Source organism: Neodiprion lecontei, chromosome 7 (genome assembly GCF_021901455.1).
Source record: "Neodiprion lecontei isolate iyNeoLeco1 chromosome 7, iyNeoLeco1.1, whole genome shotgun sequence".
Taxonomy (NCBI): domain Eukaryota; kingdom Metazoa; phylum Arthropoda; class Insecta; order Hymenoptera; family Diprionidae; genus Neodiprion; species Neodiprion lecontei.
The window spans coordinates 807,070-830,145 of NC_060266.1; the positions used below are offsets into that span (position 1 = coordinate 807,070).

The 23,076-nt window shown below is 40.7% G+C and overlaps 1 protein-coding gene across 5 annotated transcripts in view; it reads left to right on the forward strand.

Annotated features, from left to right (window-relative positions):
• Positions 1-12,287, forward strand: part of LOC107223437 (hypoxia-inducible factor 1-alpha) — a 56,307-nt gene extending 44,020 nt beyond the window's left edge. For 3 of the 5 annotated variants that reach the window (XM_046745161.1, XM_046745159.1, XM_046745162.1), the window contains exons 8-14: positions 628-1,123; positions 1,375-1,747; positions 2,332-2,654; positions 2,735-2,961; positions 3,059-3,204; positions 3,310-3,773; positions 7,734-12,287. In XM_046745161.1, coding sequence (XP_046601117.1) covers positions 628-1,123; positions 1,375-1,747; positions 2,332-2,654; positions 2,735-2,961; positions 3,059-3,204; positions 3,310-3,773; positions 7,734-8,030 — 2,326 coding nt within the window. In that variant the 3' untranslated portion in view covers positions 8,031-12,287. The remainder of the gene's footprint in view (positions 1-627; positions 1,124-1,374; positions 1,748-2,331; positions 2,655-2,734; positions 2,962-3,058; positions 3,205-3,309; positions 3,774-7,733) is intronic. The other 2 variants (XM_046745160.1, XM_015663116.2) reach the window with 2 other exon arrangements.
• Positions 12,288-23,076: the final 10,789 nt, after the last annotated feature.

A 23,076-nucleotide genomic window follows, 5' to 3' on the forward strand; every position in this document is an offset into this window, starting at 1 on the left:
CAGGTAGTTACGGACTTTGATCTTTCAATATGACATCACGTCGAGCCGACGTACTGCACTCTCTCTCTCTCCCAAACGAAGAAATACTCAAATGGTAATTATAATTGAAGAATAGAAAGAAAATAGAAATCGTGAAATTTAGCAGCCGCAATTCGCGTAGAATGTACCCACGCGAACTTCTGCATATCCTCGCCTCAAGTGCCATGCGAAAACGGTTCGGTTCATTGAAAGTGAATCCGCGCGACACGCCGCGCAACAAGTTGTGCTCTTTGGCACGATTCATGAATGCTGCAGCGGAAAACTACCGAGCAGCGTCGCAGCAGGCGAGGGGGTGAATGAAGTTCATTAATCAACCGCGCAATCGCTTCCCATTCGAAATCCTGCGTGATTATGAAATTGACAATCCATGAGAGGGGAGAGCGGGCACAGTGGATAATCGGTGGTAATAGTTCGATTCTCGTGATTTCGCAGGCTGTAGATCTATAATAATGTCATTCGATCATTATTCAGCATTGAAAAATGACCGTGGAGACGAAAAATTCACATTCAAAGTCCCCGAATGTTGCGAACGCCGCAAGAGGCAAGGTGAGGGTCCTTTTCCAAGTTTTCTCCCTTTCTCTGTTGCAGTGAAATCGAGTGCGAAAATGAAGTGTACAGCACCCGCCAGCTGGAGGCTCGCTCCGTAGATGTGGCAGCCTCCTCAGATTGCAAGCAACCTCTGTCACCGGTAGCTGTCGCCGGTTGCCCAGCAGCGATAACCGTACCGACAACCATCAACCCCAACAACAACAACAACAACGTTGAAAAGTCAGACGCCGGCTGCCCCGGCGAACTGATCACCGGGGATTTGCCGATCGAACACCCGAGACCCTTCTCCGTCACCGCGGCCTTGTTCCGACACCAGGAAAAACCGATCGACGAAACACCTCAGGTGTCCGAGAACAAGCCATTTGATACCGAGAAGGACTTATTCTCGAAGCCCGTGTCGGCCACGGACCAGATATTTGGTGTTGCTAAGATACCCGAGTCGCAAACCGATAATAATCTGCAGTTGCCTACGCTTCGCCAGCAGAGAAGTCAAAACGTTCCTCTGCTCCCGAGACCGTCGGAGAATTTATTCCAGGTGAGAGGAGGCACGCGTACGCTTATAATAAACTTGCAGGGTCTGAACACGGTTCTCCGTATAATTGTGATATTTTAGCTTTAAAATACTTTTCGGAATGTAACTTACGTACACAATCGACCATTGCCGGGTTGAAACGGAATACAAAGGTGAATAAGGATCGTCCTGCACAGCATCCCGTGACTACTTTTTCCAGCTGTCGATAAATCGATCTTGATGATGATGACTTGATTTTTCATTTTCATTCTCAGGGAAAACGCGTACTGCAGTACTCGGCAATCAAACAGCAACAGCAGCAGCAGCAGCAGCAGCAGCAGCAGCAGCAGCAGCAGCAGCAGCAACAGCAGCAGCAGCAGCAGCAGCCGCTGCGTGCCAAACCGCAGACAGTGACGAGGGACCTGATCGTACCGATTCCTCAAATCCAGGAGCCGCCCAGCAGGGTTCCACCTCAGACAGCGACCGCGAGCATATTCGCACCTCGCACGAAGGACATGAACAAGGGCTTCCTAACCTTCAGCGAAGACCAGCCTGGCCTTACGAGTGAATATAATATATGTGCATGTGCGGATATGTCGTTGGATGTATGCAGTAAGCGAGAAAACGATGCTGCGGATCATTGCTGGGGTCAGTTGGTCGGATCGCGAATCTCTTTCATTCGCTTGAAGTAAATCTGGTACGCGTGTCGGGCCTACTTTGCAAGGTGATCTTGATCCCGTTCAAGGCTGCCAAATCCGCATATTTCCGGTGTACGTCCGCGTAACGAACACGTATTCCATTGTCACCGACGCCGTGTATTGTGAAAGCCTGATTATTTTACACGACCGTCAAGTGTGAAGAAAATCGCACGTAACGTTTATAATTTTGATCGGTTTTACTCGACACCCTGACGGCAACAACGCCTCGAGGAAGTCAAGGGTGCGTCGGCAACGAGGACACGTTACGCCCGGCCTGGCCCAGTCTTGAGAAGAATCCGTTTCGAAATAAATATCTGGCGTCGGTCTAATTTCATTCGCGGTTGTCCTCGTGCGGCGCGGCAGCTAGCCGTTGCGAAACTCGGAAGGACGATCATTGTTACACTCGGCTCAATCGTTTCTCATCTCATATCCAGCATCATATCCCAATTCATTGATTTTATATGTGAACTTTGTTGAGTGCGAAGTGCCCGTCTGATTGGGTATATCGAACGTCGTTCTTTTATCTCTTTGCAGTGTTGAAGGATGAACCGGAGGACCTTACCCATCTCGCCCCGACGCCAGGCGACGTCTGCGTGCCCCTCGAGGACAACACACCCTTCTTCCCCGACATGCTCGTCGACCAGTTTATACTCGAGGACAACTACTGCCCTCTCCTCAGTCCCGGACTGCCAAACGAGCTCGGTGAATCCCTCTGCAAAGATTCCGACCTCGCGGATCCGCTCAGGAGCAGCGAACTGGGCGAATCGCTTGCCGACAGCGATCCCTTCATGTACAGGGAGACGCCGCCCAGTCCCGGCAGCGGCAGCCCCCATCTTCTTTCACCGGCTCTAAGCAAGGTGAGCCTACGAAAGTAATTGCGTACAACTTTCGATCTCGCCGTTTTCTCGTACATGTCGTTACTGGTATGTCGTTTCAGAGCCCGGGAAGCATAGACTCACTTTACAGCCCAAGCGGCAGCGGAGGCGGACTTTCCGAGGATGAAATGCTGATGCTAAGCATCGGTGACGTCCTCGTCGACGAGGATCTCGCCCTCAGGGCCCCCTATATTCCAATGTCCGACCAGGACGAGGCCCTTCAGCTTTTCATCAGCGATGACATGGTCATGTGGGGACCGTCACAACCGCCCGATAAAAAGTCCAAGTGGTCAGTTTACTGGATAATCTCGCCGAGATTAAGGCATGAAAATAATGCTGCAAGTCGAGTGAAATAGTAGAATGACTCCGTTCTCGTTGTTCAACAGGTCGAACGTAGAGGGCGCGGAGACGAACGTCAGCTCGAGCCTGGAACAGTTGCTTAGAACGAATTCGTCCAACGTCAAAAAGTCCAACGACCACGGGGGTGGATTAGTAGATCCGATCGAAACGTTTGGTAACGTTTACAAGAAAAGTGAGTCCCCCTCCTGTCGCTAGACGTTGAAGGACGATAGAAATTGTCGGAGAATCCTGAACGTGGAATTAATTAACTATATAATCTCTATCTTGGTCATCGCAGGTATAAAAGAAGAGAGCAACGGCTGGACGGCGTCCAGGGCCGAGCGTAATTCGCACAAGCGTGTTTACTGCAACGCAACCTCGACGTCCGCTAGTTTCGACAACAACGATAATTGCAAGAGGATCAAGTGTGAGGAGAGAACGTCGAGCTGCGCGAACGAATCATCAGGGTTTAATGGGGGCCGAGGTGCCGGAAGCGCACTGACTATCCGGCAGGGAAGCCAACTGCTTCACCAGCTTATGTCTCAACAGTCGGTCGTCGGGAGCAACGCAAGGAGCGAATCGACGAATAACGGTGGCCGAGGAACCGACGGTGGCGGCGGAGGCGGAGGAGGAAGAGGCGGTGAGAGCGAGGACTCTTCTTCCTTGTCGACGACGACAGCGAGTACGACGGTCTTTCCCCCCCAGCTGCATAAGCAGCAGTCCAACAGCGTGTTGATGAACCTTTTAGTATCGGGATGCGACGTAAGGGCCGGTTATATTTGTTTAACTAAGCAAAAACAGAAACAGAAACAACAACAAGAAACTTCCAAGAGCATAACGACAGCGCGAAGTCAGTGATGTTGTTGATCTCTCATTCTTTCCTCAGCGCTATTTCAGACGTATAATATTAAGTTTTGCGTATACGCATTTTAGTAGTGTATACCGCGAGGCGCAGTCATTCCATGGGAATATTTTTTGTTTTGATTTCTAAATTATTGTCCCCACTTCATGTCCGCCATCGGTTTTGTCCTATGCGTAGAGATAGTCGTATGTGAAATTTGGAGTGAATATTTAATTGATGATAAGAAACGAAAATTCGGATGCGCTAAAAGCTACCGTCATTCGAAATAATATGCGACGATCGCGGAGGACTTGCAACAAAAAAGAGTAGTAGAATGGCCTGGTATAGCAACGCTTGGGGTATCTTTTCTACGGGTAGACGAGTCTCACGGCTAGCAAAGAATTTTCAGATATGTCCATACGTGTCGCGAAACCGTCAGTTTAAATTAAATTTAATCCGGCCAAGATATATTCTAAGAAAAACCCAGTTGTGTGCGACTGAAAATTTTGAAGAAAGAATTTAAACAAGTAATAAAACACTATTATTCATAATTATACGTATTTGTGTATAGCTAGTGTGCGCAACTGTGCATTTATATTTACGATCTATATCTATTTTATTTCCATTTTCTTTTCTTTCCTTTGTAGGTTATTCGTCTTATTCGAGGATAAGAAATAGAGAGTGAGAAAAAAATGAATTACGAACGATGTCTAAGTTCGTGTTGCAAATAAATAGATTATATATATATAAAAGAGACAACGACGGTTTTACAAAGCACTTTATTCCACGAGGCCCAATCGGTATATTGTACAACAATGTATAGTGATGTTTGACACGGTTTGTGTTATGTGTAACTTACGTGATACCGATTTTAATGTTTTCAATCTACGGCCTTAAGCTTCTCATAACTGAGCGTGGTTATCATTGCGTTAGTGAATGTATGTTGTTTATTGTAGTATTATACGTACGTACCTACATCGTAGTACCAGAGTTTATTTTGCACGATATATTTTGAAAACAAGGCTGAAGCAATCAAAGTCCCGACGCGATCGATAAGTTGTATTTTTTCCGTGTTGCAACTAGTTTTTCCTCACGTCTCGCGAGAATGAAAGAATAGAAAGTGAAGAAAAGCTAAGCAAAGGAAAGAAAATTGAAATATTGACAGTTCAGTGACCTACATTCGCTTGTAAATATCATTTCGTAATATAGTGGGCACCGTTGCCCCCCCCCACCCGCGCCGCCGCTTATTAAAGGGTTAAATGAATTTTATAGCAGGACGGAATTTAAAAAATATAATTTAAAAAAAGTACACAGTCAAGCTTAAAATCATCGAAATGACGTAAATGAATGGTTAACGAGTTACTTTAACGCAAATTAAAGTCTGTGTGGTTAGTAAGCCTCGATCGTAAATATTATTAGATTAGGGATAGTTGTAAAATTGCAAATAAATTATATATATAGGAATACAGTAATTATATTATGTTCACCGTTATTGTTATAATTATATATGAGACATTAATGAAGTAACCGTAGCGTGGCATAGGCTAGAATGACTGCTAGTGTTTAGAACACGATCTGAATGTACATACGTGAATAAGATATCGGTTTTTTTTTTTTTTTTTTTTTTCTCCATTATCTTAGTTTTCTTTTCTTGGGAAGCCGCGAGTCTCTCGGTTTCGGTCGCTGTTCATTATTTAGGTGCAAGTTTTCTCGAGTCGAGAACTGAGGAAATACAAAAATCATACTCACATCGGCATAGAGACTCATCAATTAATCTCGCGAGTGAATACTATTCGAAACGTTGTTGAAAAACACAAAGTAATAATAATGTTTATTTATTTTCTCCGTTTTCATTCGCGATCGACGTTAGACGACGATGAAGAACGTAATAACAATTATGATAAAAGTATCGAAGAAGACAGGGGTGTATGCGTAATGGTCTTAACACGAAAAAAAATAATTTAAATATATCTTCGACGCAAGGAGAAGAATGTCTGAAAAACCTTTGAAAGTGAAATTTGAAACGTTGAACCGCGTCGAAAATATAAGTGAATGTACGAAAACGCAAAACGACGGTGTAAGAAACTAGGCACGTTATAAAATTAGTTGTTATATTATAGGTGTATATATAAATATGTTGTATAAAACAAACACACACGCGCGCGCGCTCGCACAGTACATGTGATAGGTGCGGCAATTTATAGAAAATGAATAATACGTTATTGTTATATGGGTGATATCAAAAAAGGTGATGTAGAACCACCAGGATTGTTAATTTATTTTCGGAAAATCATTTATAATGAATCTTGAGAAGGATAAAGATGCAAGGGGAAAATAGAGAGGAAGAGTTGAAAAAACATAGGAATTCTAAAGTATAATAAACTAATCGAATATGTACGTATGTGTGTGTATAAATTTTATTCGGCCGGCAGATCAACACACCATCCGCTCTCTAACGTTATGTGCTGTGTAAATATATTTAAAAAAAACGAGTATATTTAAAATTGTTGTTAAATATATAAATTTAAAGAAAAAAACGAAATATATATTAAAAATTATTAACAGTCAATCGTTTCATTCCAATTGACGCCCGGCGTGTCTTTCATTACTTCCGTTTGTCCGTTCCTCCTTGGCCCTGTTTCTCCCAACCTCGTTCATAAACCCTGATTTTGTATCACTTTTTGAATATGTATTTATGCTATTCCTACAAGCTTTTCACACATAGTGCAATTCTAATTTCAGGCATCAATTATCTCGTACGTATGTTCAATAGAAATATTTTACTCCGTATTAATACACGTAGCTACTTAAATTAAGCGCAGATGTAAAAGCATAAAATATCTCCCAAAAATAGTGATTCTTTAAAAGTGACAAAAAATCATAATGCAAAGCAAAGAAGCCGGAAAGCTAATGACAAATTTTTTCCCTCTGAAAGCTTTACTTGGGTGAATCATATTTTTTCCACTATCTTGTTCCGGTTTAAATAAGTTGATATATCAACGGAAAAAGCTTTTAGCAGCACGTTGAAAAAAAGTTTAGCAAACGAGACAAAGAGAAATGGGGAGACGACAGGTTGATGAAAAATTGACGACGGCGTATTATAAATATCGACATTCGTTACGATTGCGATTATAGAATCACTAGCTCGAATTTGTTAATTTGCCACACACTGCTTACACGTATGTGTAAGTTTATGAGTACATGGACACAGATAAATCTGCTGGATTATTTCATTGGATATTAATCGAAAACAAGAACTGCGTGAATTCTGCGCAGATGTTTAATCGCAGTAAAAACGCTCTGCAGTGTTGGCTAAACTTGGTATTCTAATTTTACAAACTTGATGTTCTAATTGAATATTTGTTTTGCAAGATGAGGGGTCTCATCTTCTTGTATATCCCGCGCGAGATCGTTTTTAATCCCCTCAGCTAGGACCTCGAGCATCTGTGTAATTCACGTATTAGCACCTACTCGGTAAAACGAAGCAAGAATCCGGATTCAAGATGCCAGGGCGTTCATTCTCATTTTTATTGCACTAGTGCGAAACCTACAGACAAGTTAGGCTTCTTAAAGATGATACTGTTGCAATTTTTTTCACATCTGAACATAGTTCTTTTATGCCATCCATGTCGTTCATGATTTTATTTGTACCCACATCATTCTATCCCGATGATTCCTCTCCACTTCCCGTATGAAAGACACCACCAGTCGTTTGTTAACGGACTATAAAATTATCTTTACAATTGTAAATATGTATATTATAGTTTGATTCAATAATTGGAACGAAACTGGTCGCAAGCTCTTGGACGGTGTTTCTGTCGTATGTGCGATATAGCGAAAACCAATGATTACGGTGTAACTGAATTCTGTGTGCTTTCCAGGGACTGATAGACCCTCGCAATATAACACCTCTCCTCGAAAGGAAGATATCCCCACTGAGTCTGAACCTCGAGAATCACATCGTGCCGCGGATGCCCCTCAGCATGGCGCTGAACCATCTCAGTCCAGATACGCGAAAGGAGCTCGCGAGCGCCGTGCCCAGGAACAAATCCTGCGCCGCACTTCATGAGGTCGTGCCGATGGAGTTGGACAATTTCGATTTCGACGTAAATTCGCTGAGCCCCGAGCTAATGCACGGCCCGGACCTCCTCAAGATCTTAACGAATAATCTTGCGTAGAGATCCTTGGAAAGTCGAGTTTTTATTTTTTACGTTAACACACATGTATCTATATCATCTATACATTGTAACATATATGTAGACATAACTGTTATATGGGAGGTGAGAAAGAAATAGCGTAGAAAATGTGATTAACCAATTGACTAATTAATTAATAATTGCTGAGGGAAATCGAGAGTTTTTCTACTTAGATTGTAATATTAATTATTGTCGAAGTTATCTGCACATGACGCAAGAATTGTCGCGAATAACTGCGGGCAAAAGCACATATATGCTCAAAATATCGTTTTTGTACCTTGTGTTTTTAACTAATACATACGTTGTTCGATAAGGTCGCGAATGTGTTTCTTGTAAATTGCGTTTCAACTATAATAGGTGTAATAATAATACTGCCAAAAGTAAATTATGTTACGCTAAAACTTCGACCTAAATGTTGTTTGACCTTTTCTGATTAATTTGTCATTTTATTCTTTTTTGCTTCACAATTATATTCTTTGGTATTTGAATTTAGCCTATTTGTCTACTACTTGATATACATGTAACATACTGTCATTACTATTATTATTAGTAGTGTATTAGTACGAGTAGGAGTAGTATTCTTATTACACATACGTATAACGTAATGCAGAACTATTTTCGATTCAATTTATCGCAGATTGTGCGACTCGAGGTAAACTCGAGGTGGACTACCCTTCTCATTGGGATGGGATTATTGTTATTTTCTTTCTCTGTTATTCTAATGAATCAATTCGACATAAGAGGGAGATAAAGTAGGCTTGCTCGCGTCAACTTATTGAAATATATACCTATATATTTTACATATTATTATACGTATAATAATACATATATATTTTAATACCAGCGAACATACATGAAGCATAGGAACACAGGAAGCATAGTTCTTACTTTTACCATTTACATTATAAAGAGCCGTGTAAAAGAGTAAAGAACCATGTTTAGTACATGTAGGGTTCTATATTAAAGATGTCATATACTAGTGCGTATACATAATTGCCTACGTGACAAGAGGGTTTCTGACTATACATACACAACGATGAGCTTGGGTTTGAAAATGAAGTTGAACAAAAAAAAATGAGTTGGCAAGAAAGATATACGCCACATGTGCTTACGACAGTCGAGTGCCAACTGTAAGAGTTTGACTTCAAGTCCAATATTTGATTTTTCTCAAAACAATACAGACTAACCTGAATAATCGTTTTCCCTTCGCACAGACTAAAGGTGGAGATGGAGGGATCAAAATTTCGGAGTTCAAAAATTACGTTGGAACGCGCGGGGAAGAAAAAAAGTAAATGAGTTGATCGGTAGTATAATAATTTGTAAAGCAAAGAAAAGGAATACATAATTATGCATCTATATACATATACCGTGCATAGTTGAGGAAATGGAAGAGTCCGCAGTCAGGCACTAACAGTCCCATGATCGCGCGCTCTTTCGTCCGTGAGATCGGATACGTTCGCTCAGAGAGCGTTCGCTACATTGGCCGATCGTGCCCGACTTCGAACTGTTTCATTTCCTCAACTACGCACGGTATGCATTATTTCCATATTATGATTGTTTTTACTAGCTGTCACATTTTTATTGACAATGTCTCTACAGAATTATTAAAATTTTTATTTTCCTGTTTTATTGTACGATTGAATTAACATTTTTGGCCTTATGGCACTTTAATGAAACAAACCAAGATATACTTGAACATGTAGTCCGAATTTTTGCCCTCTTTCTAATTACCTCTGCCATTTGTCCATTTTTTATATCTTTTTTTGTTACATATTATAATTTCTATCCTAAATTTAATTTATTCTACCACGATTGAATACATGATAAATGATCAGCTGTGCACTGTTATTTGACACAATGTACAAAAACGAAAACAACAACTCAGAATTGAAATACGAATCATAGGAAAAATGTGAATTATGTTTAAGTGACAAGATAATGTGACTTTAAACAATGCTATACTATAACAAAAGTAATTGAATATTATTTTATAAGGCAGATCTGTATATCTTATTGTGTAATTATTATTAGTATTGTTATAATTACGAATATATCATAATTATTCTGATTATGATCGTAATTGTTGATCGACATTTGATACTAGATATATACGTATATGTATACGAGGCACGTACTGACATTAAGAAAAGTGAATCCTGCAGGTGATTAGAGCTGTAAAACTCAGTAACGCAATGCTCATTGTCGTAAACTTGCTCGTGAAACGCATGAATCATTGTAATTGCATCGCCAATCCCGAACGCAACGAGAGAACTGCTTAAAACAGAAAACTTCAAAAAAGAAAACTTTTAAAAAATTAACCCACCAGACACTTCTTATTTGCGACGTGATAAGAGAGTGATGGTAGCATTTTTATTAAACTTTGTTGGCACCGTTTCAGCTTCACAGACGATTGCGTCTTACATGCTTATCGTTAAAAGACATGTAAATGTTTCGTAAAATTGTCGACGTAATACTTGCTTTTGTATGGCGGATACAATACACAATTAATTGAGTACAATGCGCCTGCCTCTTTGCTTTGCTATATGGCATCGACAATACAAATTTTGGAAATTTATTATTGTACTTAATGTTCCATTTTGATATGCCATATGTCTGATGCTGGTTATCAATTTGATAATATTTAGAATCTAGGCGAAGTGAATGAAATTAAAGTGGTCCTATTTATGCCCCGTGTCCGAAAGCGGGTATATACGAAAGTCACTCGCCGAATAAAGGTGTTATTTGTAACGAATGAAATTTAGATACAGTATACACCTGTTATGTAGTAAATTCCACTTAGCTTATAAGTGAAGAAATTATAAGTATCAATATAACTAGCATAAGCATTCCGTAGCTAAATACTAAATATATCTATATCTTTATAACCTTATGAGTATACAAATAAATACCAGATTTATTGGGTATCGTTTCACTCTAAAAATGAAATCCACAATACACATGTGCTTTCAGCGTATTCGGCAATTTAAAAATACACATAGTCATAGTATTAATATAATAATATTTCACATGTGCATTTTTGCGATTTTTGAAGCCAACATTTTTTCGATTCGGAATTTATTTGTATAAATCTTTTCCTTCTAATTGAACCTTTGATTTTAATTGGCCTGTGCTGAGTTAACTGTTGCTATCTGCTATCTGGTAATCGTTAGCGGATTAGAGCCAACGAATAAAATCCTTACTGGATTTGCCAGTAAGTGCATTCGCGGAATTTGTATTGCTCGAACCATAGACTCGAACGATGTGCGGACAATTAAAGCCTATAGTGTCATAGATGATTCACTACAAGTGCTAATCCAATTAGAGGAACCAATTTGAGCGGGTACACTTATAGGTGTGGTGCGTATGCGCATGCGCTGGGGCTTTCAGGCTATCCGACATGCCGTTATGTATGTTGGGTATCCTCTTGAAAGGCGTCAGGCGTAGGGTGAATAATATGTGAAACAGCTTGTACATGAGCGTACTGATAACTGAGAAATACTGACTTTCGCTGTGCTGTAACTCATATTCGTACAATATAACATGCTAATAAGTTAAGGATAACATGCAAGAAATGTCGAAACTTGACGATTGGTGAATTTTCCACATGACTGCCTGACTATTATACGAGTAAATATTTTACAGAAAATGTTATTCTACACGTAATTATGGAAACAGAAAAATTAGACCACACATGAATATAAAACCTAAAATTACGCTGTACATAATTATACTACACGAAATTATTCTACATATGATCATACCATATCAAATCATACTGAACGTAATTAAACGACATAGAATTATACCACATAGTTATATTACTCAAAATCATAGTACACATAAATATGCCACGCACAATCATTCAACTCACATTCTACCTGTAAATATATGATTGAACTTATGTGTATTGAACTATCTACTACGCAACTACAATTTATAAGTATAACCAACTGAACTGTGAAAATAAGATACTCTAGGTAAAATATTGATGCAAAATCGATTGTACGAGTAGGAAAGTGACTATTCTGTGATTTGACATGTATGCAACCATCGTAACTAACTCGTCTTTTTTTATCATTAATATATTAAGTTGTGGGTTTTGATATAAATGTAAGTTAAGACGGGCTGCAGATAGGTGCATTATGTAACACTACAGATTATGACCTAATGTTTAAGGATACTGATTTGTTCTTGTCTAACCTATTATGTGAATAAAATAAAAAGTATTATACCACACGATTTATGCTTCTCATTGACATATAAGATTATGCTTCTAGTTACGAATTAAGGCTGACGCCGACTAGACCGCGGCGGACGGCGGCGGACGGCGGCGAAATTTTCGCTCATACAGTTATCCATATAGGTGTTCACACTAGACGGCGGCGGACCGCGGCGGACCGCGGCAATTTTTCGCGAGTTCCAGGTTGGGAATATTTCGGCGGTGCGCCGCGCATCGCCGCGCATCGCCGTCGTCTAGTGTGAACACCCGACCGATGCCGAAATTCATCCCAAGTATAAAAATAGGGAAACTTTAACTGTAACTGTAACTGTATCTGCGCCGCGGTCCGCCGCGGTGCAGTGGGTGTCAGCCTTAACTTTTGAAATGTCCTACCATTTCCGAACACCTCCAACCATCCTATTTACCTATATTACTAGATTAGCTATTATATGAAAAGAGAAGAATTATTCACTTCGAAATGGGATTCTATTCGACGCGCACTCGATGTATTCCATAACATTAGTATTCCTAATTATTTCAACAACTTTTCATTTGCTCTCTCGATCTTGAATTTTCGTAGGCATATAACCAAAACGCTGTTCTAGCTAGTCGAGAGTGAAGTATCTACGTTGGGTAGAGAAGCAAAATTGTTTTTCGAAAAGTATTCGGATGGAAAAAAATTCAGAGTAACTGTAATACATCACGGATGCGCTAATTTTGAACGAGATGAAATGGATGCTTCGTATATGAGATAGTATTTAACGCTGCGTAATGATTTAAAGACTAAAAAGGTGATAGGAAGAGAAAGAACGAAGCTTCTTAACACTTCGAGTGTATTTTAACACACATTTGAAAGATACGAGCAAAATTTTTCATCATCCAACTGTCGCAGAACGGCAGCGTTATCGGCTGACCCGTTAAGTAAAGGATATATCTTCAGTCAACGGCTGACCATCGAAGGGCCTGGCCGCTTGAGTCTGGAATCGGCAGGACAGATAAGGTGTGTATTTCTTGTATGAAATGTGAACACTAGAATCATTATACATCATATCATATCATCATACATCATACATCATACATCGTACATCATACATCATACATCATATATCATACATCATCATACCTAGTATTACAGTTCGAAACCAAAGTTTGAATTTTCGGATGTTCGGAAAGTGACGTCACCAATCTAAAATCGGCTAGCCGAGTTCCTCAGTCTGGTAACAACCGCGCAGTAGAGCGGACGGTTGAGAGTCGCGCTCCGCAAACTTCGAGTACCGGCTTCTCAACCTCCCGGATCCCGCGCTTCGGGTCCGCTACGTATTTCGAGTACCGGGTTCTCAACCTCCCGGATCCCGCGCTTCGGGTCCGCTACGCGGTGAAACTCGACTTCCAGGATAAGCGCTCCGTGGTTCCTGGTTCACGTTTACAATGAATTATTTCAATTCGTTTTTCGCGCAAGCTGAAATTCAGTAGCTGTCAGTCCGCTAATAAAATTTCTTGACTTCCAGGATAAGCGCTCCGTGGTTCCTGGTTCACGTTTACAATAAATTATTTCAATTCGTTTTTCGCGCAAGCTGAAATTCAGTAGCTGTCGGTGCGCTAATAAAATTTCTCGACTTCCAGGATAAGCGCTCCGTGGTTCCTGGTTCACGTTTACAATGAATTATTTCAATTCGTTTTTCGCGCAAGCTGAAATTCAGTAGCTGTCAGTCCGCTAATAAAATTTCTTGACTTCCAGGATAAGCGCTCCGTGGTTCCTGGTTCACGTTTACAATAAATTATTTCAATTCGTTTTTCGCGCAAGCTGAAATTCAGTAGCTGTCAGTCCGCTAATAAAATTTCTCGACTTCCAGGATAAGCGCTCCGTGGTTCCTGGTTCACGTTTACAATAAATTATTTCAATTCGTTTTTCGCGCACGCCCAAATTCAGTAGCTGTCGGTGCGCTAATAAAATTTCTCGACTTCCAGGATAAGCGCTCCGTGGTTCCTGGTTCATGTTTACAATAAATTATTTCAATTCGTTTTTCGCGCAAGCTGAAATTCAGTAGCTGTCGGTGCGCTAATAAAATTTCTTGACTTCCAGGATAAGCGCTCCGTGGTTCCTGGTTCACGTTTACAATAAATTATTTCAATTCGTTTTTCGCGCAAGCTGAAATTCAGTAGCTGTCAGTGCGCTAATAAAATTTCTCGACTTCCAGGATAAGCGCTCCGTGGTTCCTGGTTCACGTTTACAATAAATTATTTCAATTCGTTTTTCGCGCAAGCTGAAATTCAGTAGCTGTCGGTGCGCTAATAAAATTTCTCGACTTCCAGGATAAGCGCTCCGTGGTTCCTGGTTCACGTTTACAATGAATTATTTCAATTCGTTTTTCGCGCAAGCTGAAATTCAGTAGCTGTCAGTCCGCTAATAAAATTTCTTGACTTCCAGGATAAGCGCTCCGTGGTTCCTGGTTCACGTTTACAATAAATTATTTCAATTCGTTTTTCGCGCAAGCTGAAATTCAGTAGCTGTCGGTGCGCTAATAAAATTTCTCGACTTCCAGGATAAGCGCTCCGTGGTTCCTGGTTCACGTTTACAATGAATTATTTCAATTCGTTTTTCGCGCAAGCTGAAATTCAGTAGCTGTCAGTCCGCTAATAAAATTTCTTGACTTCCAGGATAAGCGCTCCGTGGTTCCTGGTTCACGTTTACAATAAATTATTTCAATTCGTTTTTCGCGCAAGCTGAAATTCAGTAGCTGTCAGTCCGCTAATAAAATTTCTCGACTTCCAGGATAAGCGCTCCGTGGTTCCTGGTTCACGTTTACAATAAATTATTTCAATTCGTTTTTCGCGCACGCCCAAATTCAGTAGCTGTCGGTGCGCTAATAAAATTTCTCGACTTCCAGGATAAGCGCTCCGTGGTTCCTGGTTCATGTTTACAATAAATTATTTCAATTCGTTTTTCGCGCAAGCTGAAATTCAGTAGCTGTCGGTGCGCTAATAAAATTTCTTGACTTCCAGGATAAGCGCTCCGTGGTTCCTGGTTCACGTTTACAATAAATTATTTCAATTCGTTTTTCGCGCAAGCTGAAATTCAGTAGCTGTCAGTGCGCTAATAAAATTTCTCGACTTCCAGGATAAGCGCTCCGTGGTTCCTGGTTCACGTTTACAATAAATTATTTCAATTCGTTTTTCGCGCAAGCTGAAATTCAGTAGCTGTCGGTGCGCTAATAAAATTTCTCGACTTCCAGGATAAGCGTTCCGTGGTTCCTGGTTCACGTTTACAATAAATTATTTCAATTCGTTTTTCGCGCAAGCTGAATTTCAGTAGCTGTCGGTGCGCTAATAAAATTTCTCGACTTCCAGGATAAGCGCTCCGTGGTTCCTGGTTCACGTTTACAATAAATTATTTCAATTCGTTTTTCGCGCAAGCTGAAATTCAGTAGCTGTCAGTCCGCTAATAAAATTTCTTGACTTCCAGGATAAGCGCTCCGTGGTTCCTGGTTCACGTTTACAATAAATTATTTCAATTCGTTTTTCGCGCACGCCCAAATTCAGTAGCTGTCGGTGCGCTAATAAAATTTCTCGACTTCCAGGATAACCGCTCCGTGGTTCCTGGTTCATGTTTACAATAAATTATTTCAATTCGTTTTTCGCGCAACCCCAAATTCGGTAGCTGTCAGTACGCTAATAAAATTTCTGTAATTTTACAATCTTCTCATAATCTTTCTGGTAGATAATATCGATAAAAAAATTATATCAAACCTTACACGTTATTTTTGATTTGTTCTCATGCTGAAAATATTTATTAGTATTCGTGGTATAACTCGAGGTGGTTGGCGGTGGTCGGAGGTGGACGAGGAGGAGGACGAGGAGGACGAGGATTTGTGCTGGGTGAGTAAAACACTTTTATAATATTTGATGGCAATTGTAATTATATTTCATCTGAAATATTACAAACTTGTCACGTTTACATTAAATTATTTCAATTCATTTTTCGTGCAAGCACATATTCAGTAGCTATGAATAATCTTATACAATTTATTATATTATTAATTAATTAATTAATATTCTTATAATATTTGATGGCAATTGTAATTATATTTCATCTGAAATATTACAAACTTGTCACGTTTACAATAAATTATTTCAATTCATTTTTCGTGCAAGCACATATTCAGTAGCTATGAATAATCTTATACAATTTATTACATTATTAATGAATTGATTAATTACATTAATCCTTACACAATATTTTTGATAGGTTCCTATACTAAAAATATTCATTACTATTCCAGGTATTACCCCTGGTGGTCGGAGCCGGACGAGGAGGAGGACCAGGTGGACGAGGAGGAGGACGAGGTGGACGAGGAGGAGGACGAGGTGGACGAGGAGCAGGCGGGGTGGGTCGTGGGAGAGGACCTCTCCTCTCCTCAGAGGAGGGGCGGGGGAGGGGCAGGGAAGGGCGAGGTGGGCGGGGAGGGGGAAGGGTCGGGAGGGAAAGGGAAGGGATGGGGCGGGGTGGGGGAGGGGGAGTGGGGAGGGGGGGAGTGGGAGGGGGAGGGGGGAGGGGGAGGGGGAGGGGGAGAGGGAGTGGGAGGGGGAGGGGGAGGGGGAGGGGGAGGGCGAGGGCGGGAGGGAGGGAGGGAGGGAGGGAGAGCGGGCGGGTGGGCGGGGCGGGCGGGAGGGTGGGCGGGAGGGAGAGAGTGGAGGACGGATGTCGATGCAAGCCCGTTAGAGTTAATAGAGCAGTACCGCCCCCCTACACGCCCGCCCACCCTCCCTCCCTCCCTCCCTCCCGCCCTCCCGCCCTCCCGCCCTCCCACCCTCCCGCCCCCCCCCGCCCTCCCCCCCCCCCCCCCCCCCCCCCCCCACCCACCTCCCCCTCCCCCACCCCGCCCTATCCCTTCCCTTCCCTTCCCTTCCCTTCCCTTCCCTCCCTTCCCTTCCCTTCCCATCCCTTCCCGTCCCTTCCCGTCCCTTCCCCCTCCCCGCCCACCTCTCCCCCTTCCCTGCCCCTCCCCCTCCCCTCCTCTGAGGAGAGGAGAGGTCCTCTCCCACGACCCACCCCGCCTGCTCCTCGTCCACCTCGTCCTCCTCCTCGTCCACCTGGTCCTCCTCCTCGTCCGGCTCCGACCACCTGGGGTAATACCTGGAATAGTAATGAATATTTTTAGTATGGGAACATATCAAAAATATTGTGTAAGGATTAATGTAATTAATCAATTGATTAATAATGTAATAAATTTTATAAGATTATTCATAGCTACTGAATATGTGCTTGCACGAAAAATGAATTGAAATAATTTATTGTAAACGTGACAAGTTTGTAATATTTCAGATGAAATATAATTACAATTGCCATCAAATATTATAAGAATATGAATTAATTAATTAATAATATAATAAATTGTATAAGATTATTCATAGCTACTGATTATGTGCTTGCACGAAAAATGAATTGAAATAATTTATTGTAAACGTGACAAGTTTGTAATATTTCAGATGAAATATAATTACAATTGCCATCAAATATTATAAGAATATGAATTAATTAATTAATAATATAATAAATTGTATAAGATTATTCATAGCTACTGAATATGTGCTTGCACGAAAAATGAATTGAAATAATTTATTGTAAAAGTGACAAATTTGTAATATTTCAGATGAAATATAATTACAATTGCCATCAAATATTATAAAAGTGTTTTACTCACCCAGCACAAATCCTCGCCCTCCTCGTCCTCCTCCTCGTCCACCTCCGACCACCTTCAACCACCTCAGGTTATACCTTGAATAGTAATAAATATTTTCAGTATAAGAACACATCGAAAATTTTGTGTAAGGATTAATATAATTGAGTTGTTGATTAAATAATTAATTGATAATATAATAAATTGTATAAGATTATTCATAGCTACTAGATATGTGCTAGCACGAAAAATGAATTGAAATAATTTATTGTGAACGTGACAAGTTTGTAATATTCCAGATGAAATATAATTACAATTGCCATTAAATATTATAGGAATATTAATCAATTAATTAATAATATAATAAATTGTATAAGCTTATTCATAGCTACTGAAATTGTGCTTGCGCAAAAAATGAATTGAAATAATTCAATGTAAACATGAGAAGTTTGAAAAATTTCAGATAAAATATAATTACAATTGCCATGAAATATTATAAAAGTGTTTTACTCACCGAGCACAAATCCTCGTCCCCCTCCTCCTGAATCACCGAGATTACCCGCAACCACCCCTAACTACCTCCAACGAAAACCGCCAACCACCTCGAGTTATACCTCGAATACTAATAAATATTTTCAGCGTGAGAACAAATCAAAAATAATGTGTAAGGTTTGATATAATTTTCTTAACGACATATTTTACCAAAAAGATTATGAGAAGATTGTAAAGTTGTAGAAATTTTATTAGCGCACCGACAGCTACTGAATTTGGGCGTGCGCGAAAGACGAATTGAAATAATTTATTGTAAACGTGAACCAGGAACCACGGAGCGCTTATCCTGGAAGTCGAGAAATTTTATTAGCGCACCGACAGCTACTGAATTTCAGCTTGCGCGAAAAACGAATTGAAATAATTTATTGTAAACGTGAACCAGGAACCACGGAGCGCTTATCCTGGAAGTCGAGAAATTTTATTAGCGCACCGACAGCTACTGAATTTCAGCTTGCGCGAAAAACGAATTGAAATAATTTATTGTAAACGTGAACCAGGAACCACGGAGCGCTCATCCTGGAAGTCGAGAAATTTTATTAGCGCACCGACAGCTACTGAATTTGGGCGTGCGCGAAAAACGAATTGAAATAATTTATTGTAAACATGAACCAGGAACCACGGAGCGCTTATCCTGGAAGTCAAGAAATTTTATTAGCGGACTGACAGCTACTGAATTTCAGCTTGCGCGAAAAACGAATTGAAATAATTCATTGTAAACGTGAACCAGGAACCACGGAGCGCTTATCCTGGAAGTCGAGAAATTTTATTAGCGCACCGACAGCTACTGAATTTCAGCTTGCGCGAAAAACGAATTGAAATAATTTATTGTAAACATGAACCAGGAACCACGGAGCGCTTATCCTGGAAGTCGAGAAATTTTATCAGCGCATTGACAGCTACTGAATTTCAGCTTGCGCGAAAAACGAATTGAAATAATTTATTGTAAACGTGAACCAGGAACCACGGAGCGCTTATCCTGGAAGTCGAGAAATTTTATTAGCGGACTGACAGCTACTGAATTTCAGTTTGCGCGAAAAACGAATTGAAATAATTTATTGTAAACGTGAACCAGGAACCACGGAGCGCTCATCCTGGAAGTCGAGAAATTTTATTAGCGCACCGACAGCTACTGAATTTGGGCGTGCGCGAAAAACGAATTGAAATAATTTATTGTAAACATGAACCAGGAACCACGGAGCGCTTATCCTGGAAGTCGAGAAATTTTATTAGCGGACTGACAGCTACTGAATTTCAGCTTGCGCGAAAAACGAATTGAAATAATTCATTGTAAACGTGAACCAGGAACCACGGAGCGCTTATCCTGGAAGTCGAGAAATTTTATTAGCGCACCGACAGCTACTGAATTTCAGCTTGCGCGAAAAACGAATTGAAATAATTTATTGTAAACATGAACCAGGAACCACGGAGCGCTTATCCTGGAAGTCGAGAAATTTTATTAGCGCACCGACAGCTACTGAATTTCAGCTTGCGCGAAAAACGAATTGAAATAATTTATTGTAAACATAAACCAGGAACCACGGAGCGCTTATCCTGGAAGTCGAGAAATTTTATTAGCGCACCGACAGCTACTGAATTTCAGCTTGCGCGAAAAACGAATTGAAATAATTTATTGTAAACGTGAACCAGGAACCACGGAGCGCTTATCCTGGAAGTCGAGAAATTTTATTAGCGGACTGACAGCTACTGAATTTCAGCTTGCGCGAAAAACGAATTGAAATAATTTATTGTAAACGTGAACCAGGAACCACGGAGCGCTCATCCTGGAAGTCGAGAAATTTTATTAGCGGACTGACAGCTACTGAATTTCAGCTTGCGTGAAAAACGAATTGAAATAATTTATTGTAAACATGAACCAGGAACCACGGAGCGCTTATCCTGGAAGTCGAGTTTCACCGCGTAGCGGACCCGAAGCGCGGGATCCGGGAGGTTGAAAACCCGGTACTCGAAATACGTAGCGGACCCGAAGCGCGGGATCCGGGAGGTTGAGAACCCGGTACTCGAAGTTTGCGGAGCGCGACTATCAACCGTCCGCTCTACTGCGCGGTTGTCACCAGACTGAGGAACTCGGCTAGCCGATTTTAGATTGGTGACGTCACTTTCCGAACATCCGAAAATTCAAACTTTGGTTTCGAACTGTAATACTAGGTATGATGATGTATGATATATGATGTATGATGTATGATGTACGATGTATGATGTATGATGTATGATGATATGATATGATGTATAATGATTCTAGTGTTCACATTTCATACAAGAAATACACACCTTATCTGTCCTGCCGATTCCAGACTCAAGCGGCCAGGCCCTTCGATGGTCAGCCGTTGACTGAAGATATATCCTTTACTTAACGGGTCAGCCGATAACGCTGCCGTTCTGCGACAGTTGGATGATGAAAAATTTTGCTCGTATCTTTCAAATGTGTGTTAAAATACACTCGAAGTGTTAAGAAGCTTCGTTCTTTCTCTTCCTATCACCTTTTTAGGTCTTTAAATCATTACGCAGCGTTAAATACTATCTCATATACGAAGCATCCATTTCATCTCGTTCAAAATTAGCGCATCCGTGATGTATTACAGTTACTCTGAATTTTTTTCCATCCGAATACTTTTCGAAAAACAATTTTGCTTCTCTACCCAACGTAGATACTTCACTCTCGACTAGCTAGAACAGCGTTTTGGTTATATGCCTACGAAAATTCAAGATCGAGAGAGCAAATGAAATGTTGTTGAAATAATTAGGAATACTAATGTTATGGAATACATCGAGCGCGCGTCGAATAGAATCCCATTTCGAAGTGAATAATTCTTCTCTTTTCATATAATAGCTAATCTAGTAATATAGGTAAATAGGATGGTTGGAGGTGTTCGGAAATGGTAGGACATTTCAAAAGTTAAGGCTGAAACCCACTGCACCGCGGCGGACCGCGGCGCAGTTACCGTGAGATGCGCCCACTATAGTCGCGTGACCACCCGCCGATACTGTTTCTACGAAAAAGAGATATTTATCAATTATCTGATGACCACGATTTGTCTCAGTCGTCATGGGCACACAATAAATAATCATGCATATTTGCCACTACTTTTTGATTACTCATTATGGATAGCTCAGATGAAGAAGTGTTTAACACGAAAAAAAAATTACTAACAATTGTCCATCATAAATTCGATAAAAAAGAAAAAAGGATTAAAAATCAACCGACAATGCTCATCTTTCGCCAGAATTTTTGTTTCTACCTAAACTATTTCGGGTGTGGCTCGTTGGAAAATCGTAAATTTTTTTATTTTGAAATACCCTATTATACATATAATATATGTATAGTAAAAATGAAATAAATTTCAGCTCAAAATATACTCTCTCATTTCTTATGCATAAAAATTAATTTCCACTTGGACTAAGCAACTCGGAGAAATTGCAGCGAAAAATCACTCCTGGTATTAGGAGAACATCTGAGCCGAGGAGCTCGATCAAAGGCACGCCTTATTCCTGAAAGCCCGTGTCGCATACGTATAAGCGTGGTTGCCTATGATTAGGCGCTTCCACTTGAACTGAGCAACACGGAGAAATTGCAGCGAAAAATTACTCCTGGTATTAGGAGAACATCTGAGCCGAGGAGCTTGATCAAAGGCACGCCTTATTCCTGAAAGCCCGTATCGCATACGTATAAGCGTGGTTGCCTATGATTAGGCGCTACCACTTAGCTAAGCAACTCGGAGAAATTGCAGCGAAAAATTACTCCTGGTATCAGGAGAACATCTGAGCCGAGGAGCTTGATCAAAGGCACGCCTTATTACTGAAAGCCCGTGTCGCACACGTATAAACGTGGTTGCCTATGATTAGGCGCTACCACTTGGACTAAGCAACTCGGAGAAATTGCAGCGAAAAATTACTCCTGGTATCAGGAGAACATCTGAGCCGAGGAGCTTGATCAAAGGCACGCCTTATGCTTGAAAGCCCGTGTCGCATACGTATAAACGTGGTTGCCTATGATTAGGCGCTACCACTTGGAATAAGCAACTCGGAGAAATTGCAGCGAAAAATTACTCCTGGTATCAGGAGAACATCTGAGCCGAGGAGCTTGATCAAAGGCACGCCTTATGCTTGAAAGCCCGTGTCGCATACGTATAAACGTGGTTGCCTATGATTAGGCGCTACCACTTGGAATAAGCAACTCGGAGAAATTGCAGCGAAAAATTACTCCTGGTATTAGGAGAACATCTGAGCCGAGGAGCTTGATCGAAGGCACGCCTTACGCCTGATGGCCGTGTCGCGTACATGTAAGTTTGGTTGCCCATAATTAGGCGCTTCCATTTAGACTAAGCAAATACGCTAGAAGGCTACTATTTTCCTTTTTTATTTTCATCATTATTCTTATGATTGTATAATACATAGAGATCTAAGGACCATTGAGCTATAACATAATATATAAATATAAACTTTAAAATCAAAACCTTTTTTTGAATTTATGTACCTCACAACTATACATTATGCATAATAATGAATACATTTATTAGCATATATGTAGATATATAGAGAGAACATGACTTTAGCAGAAAAA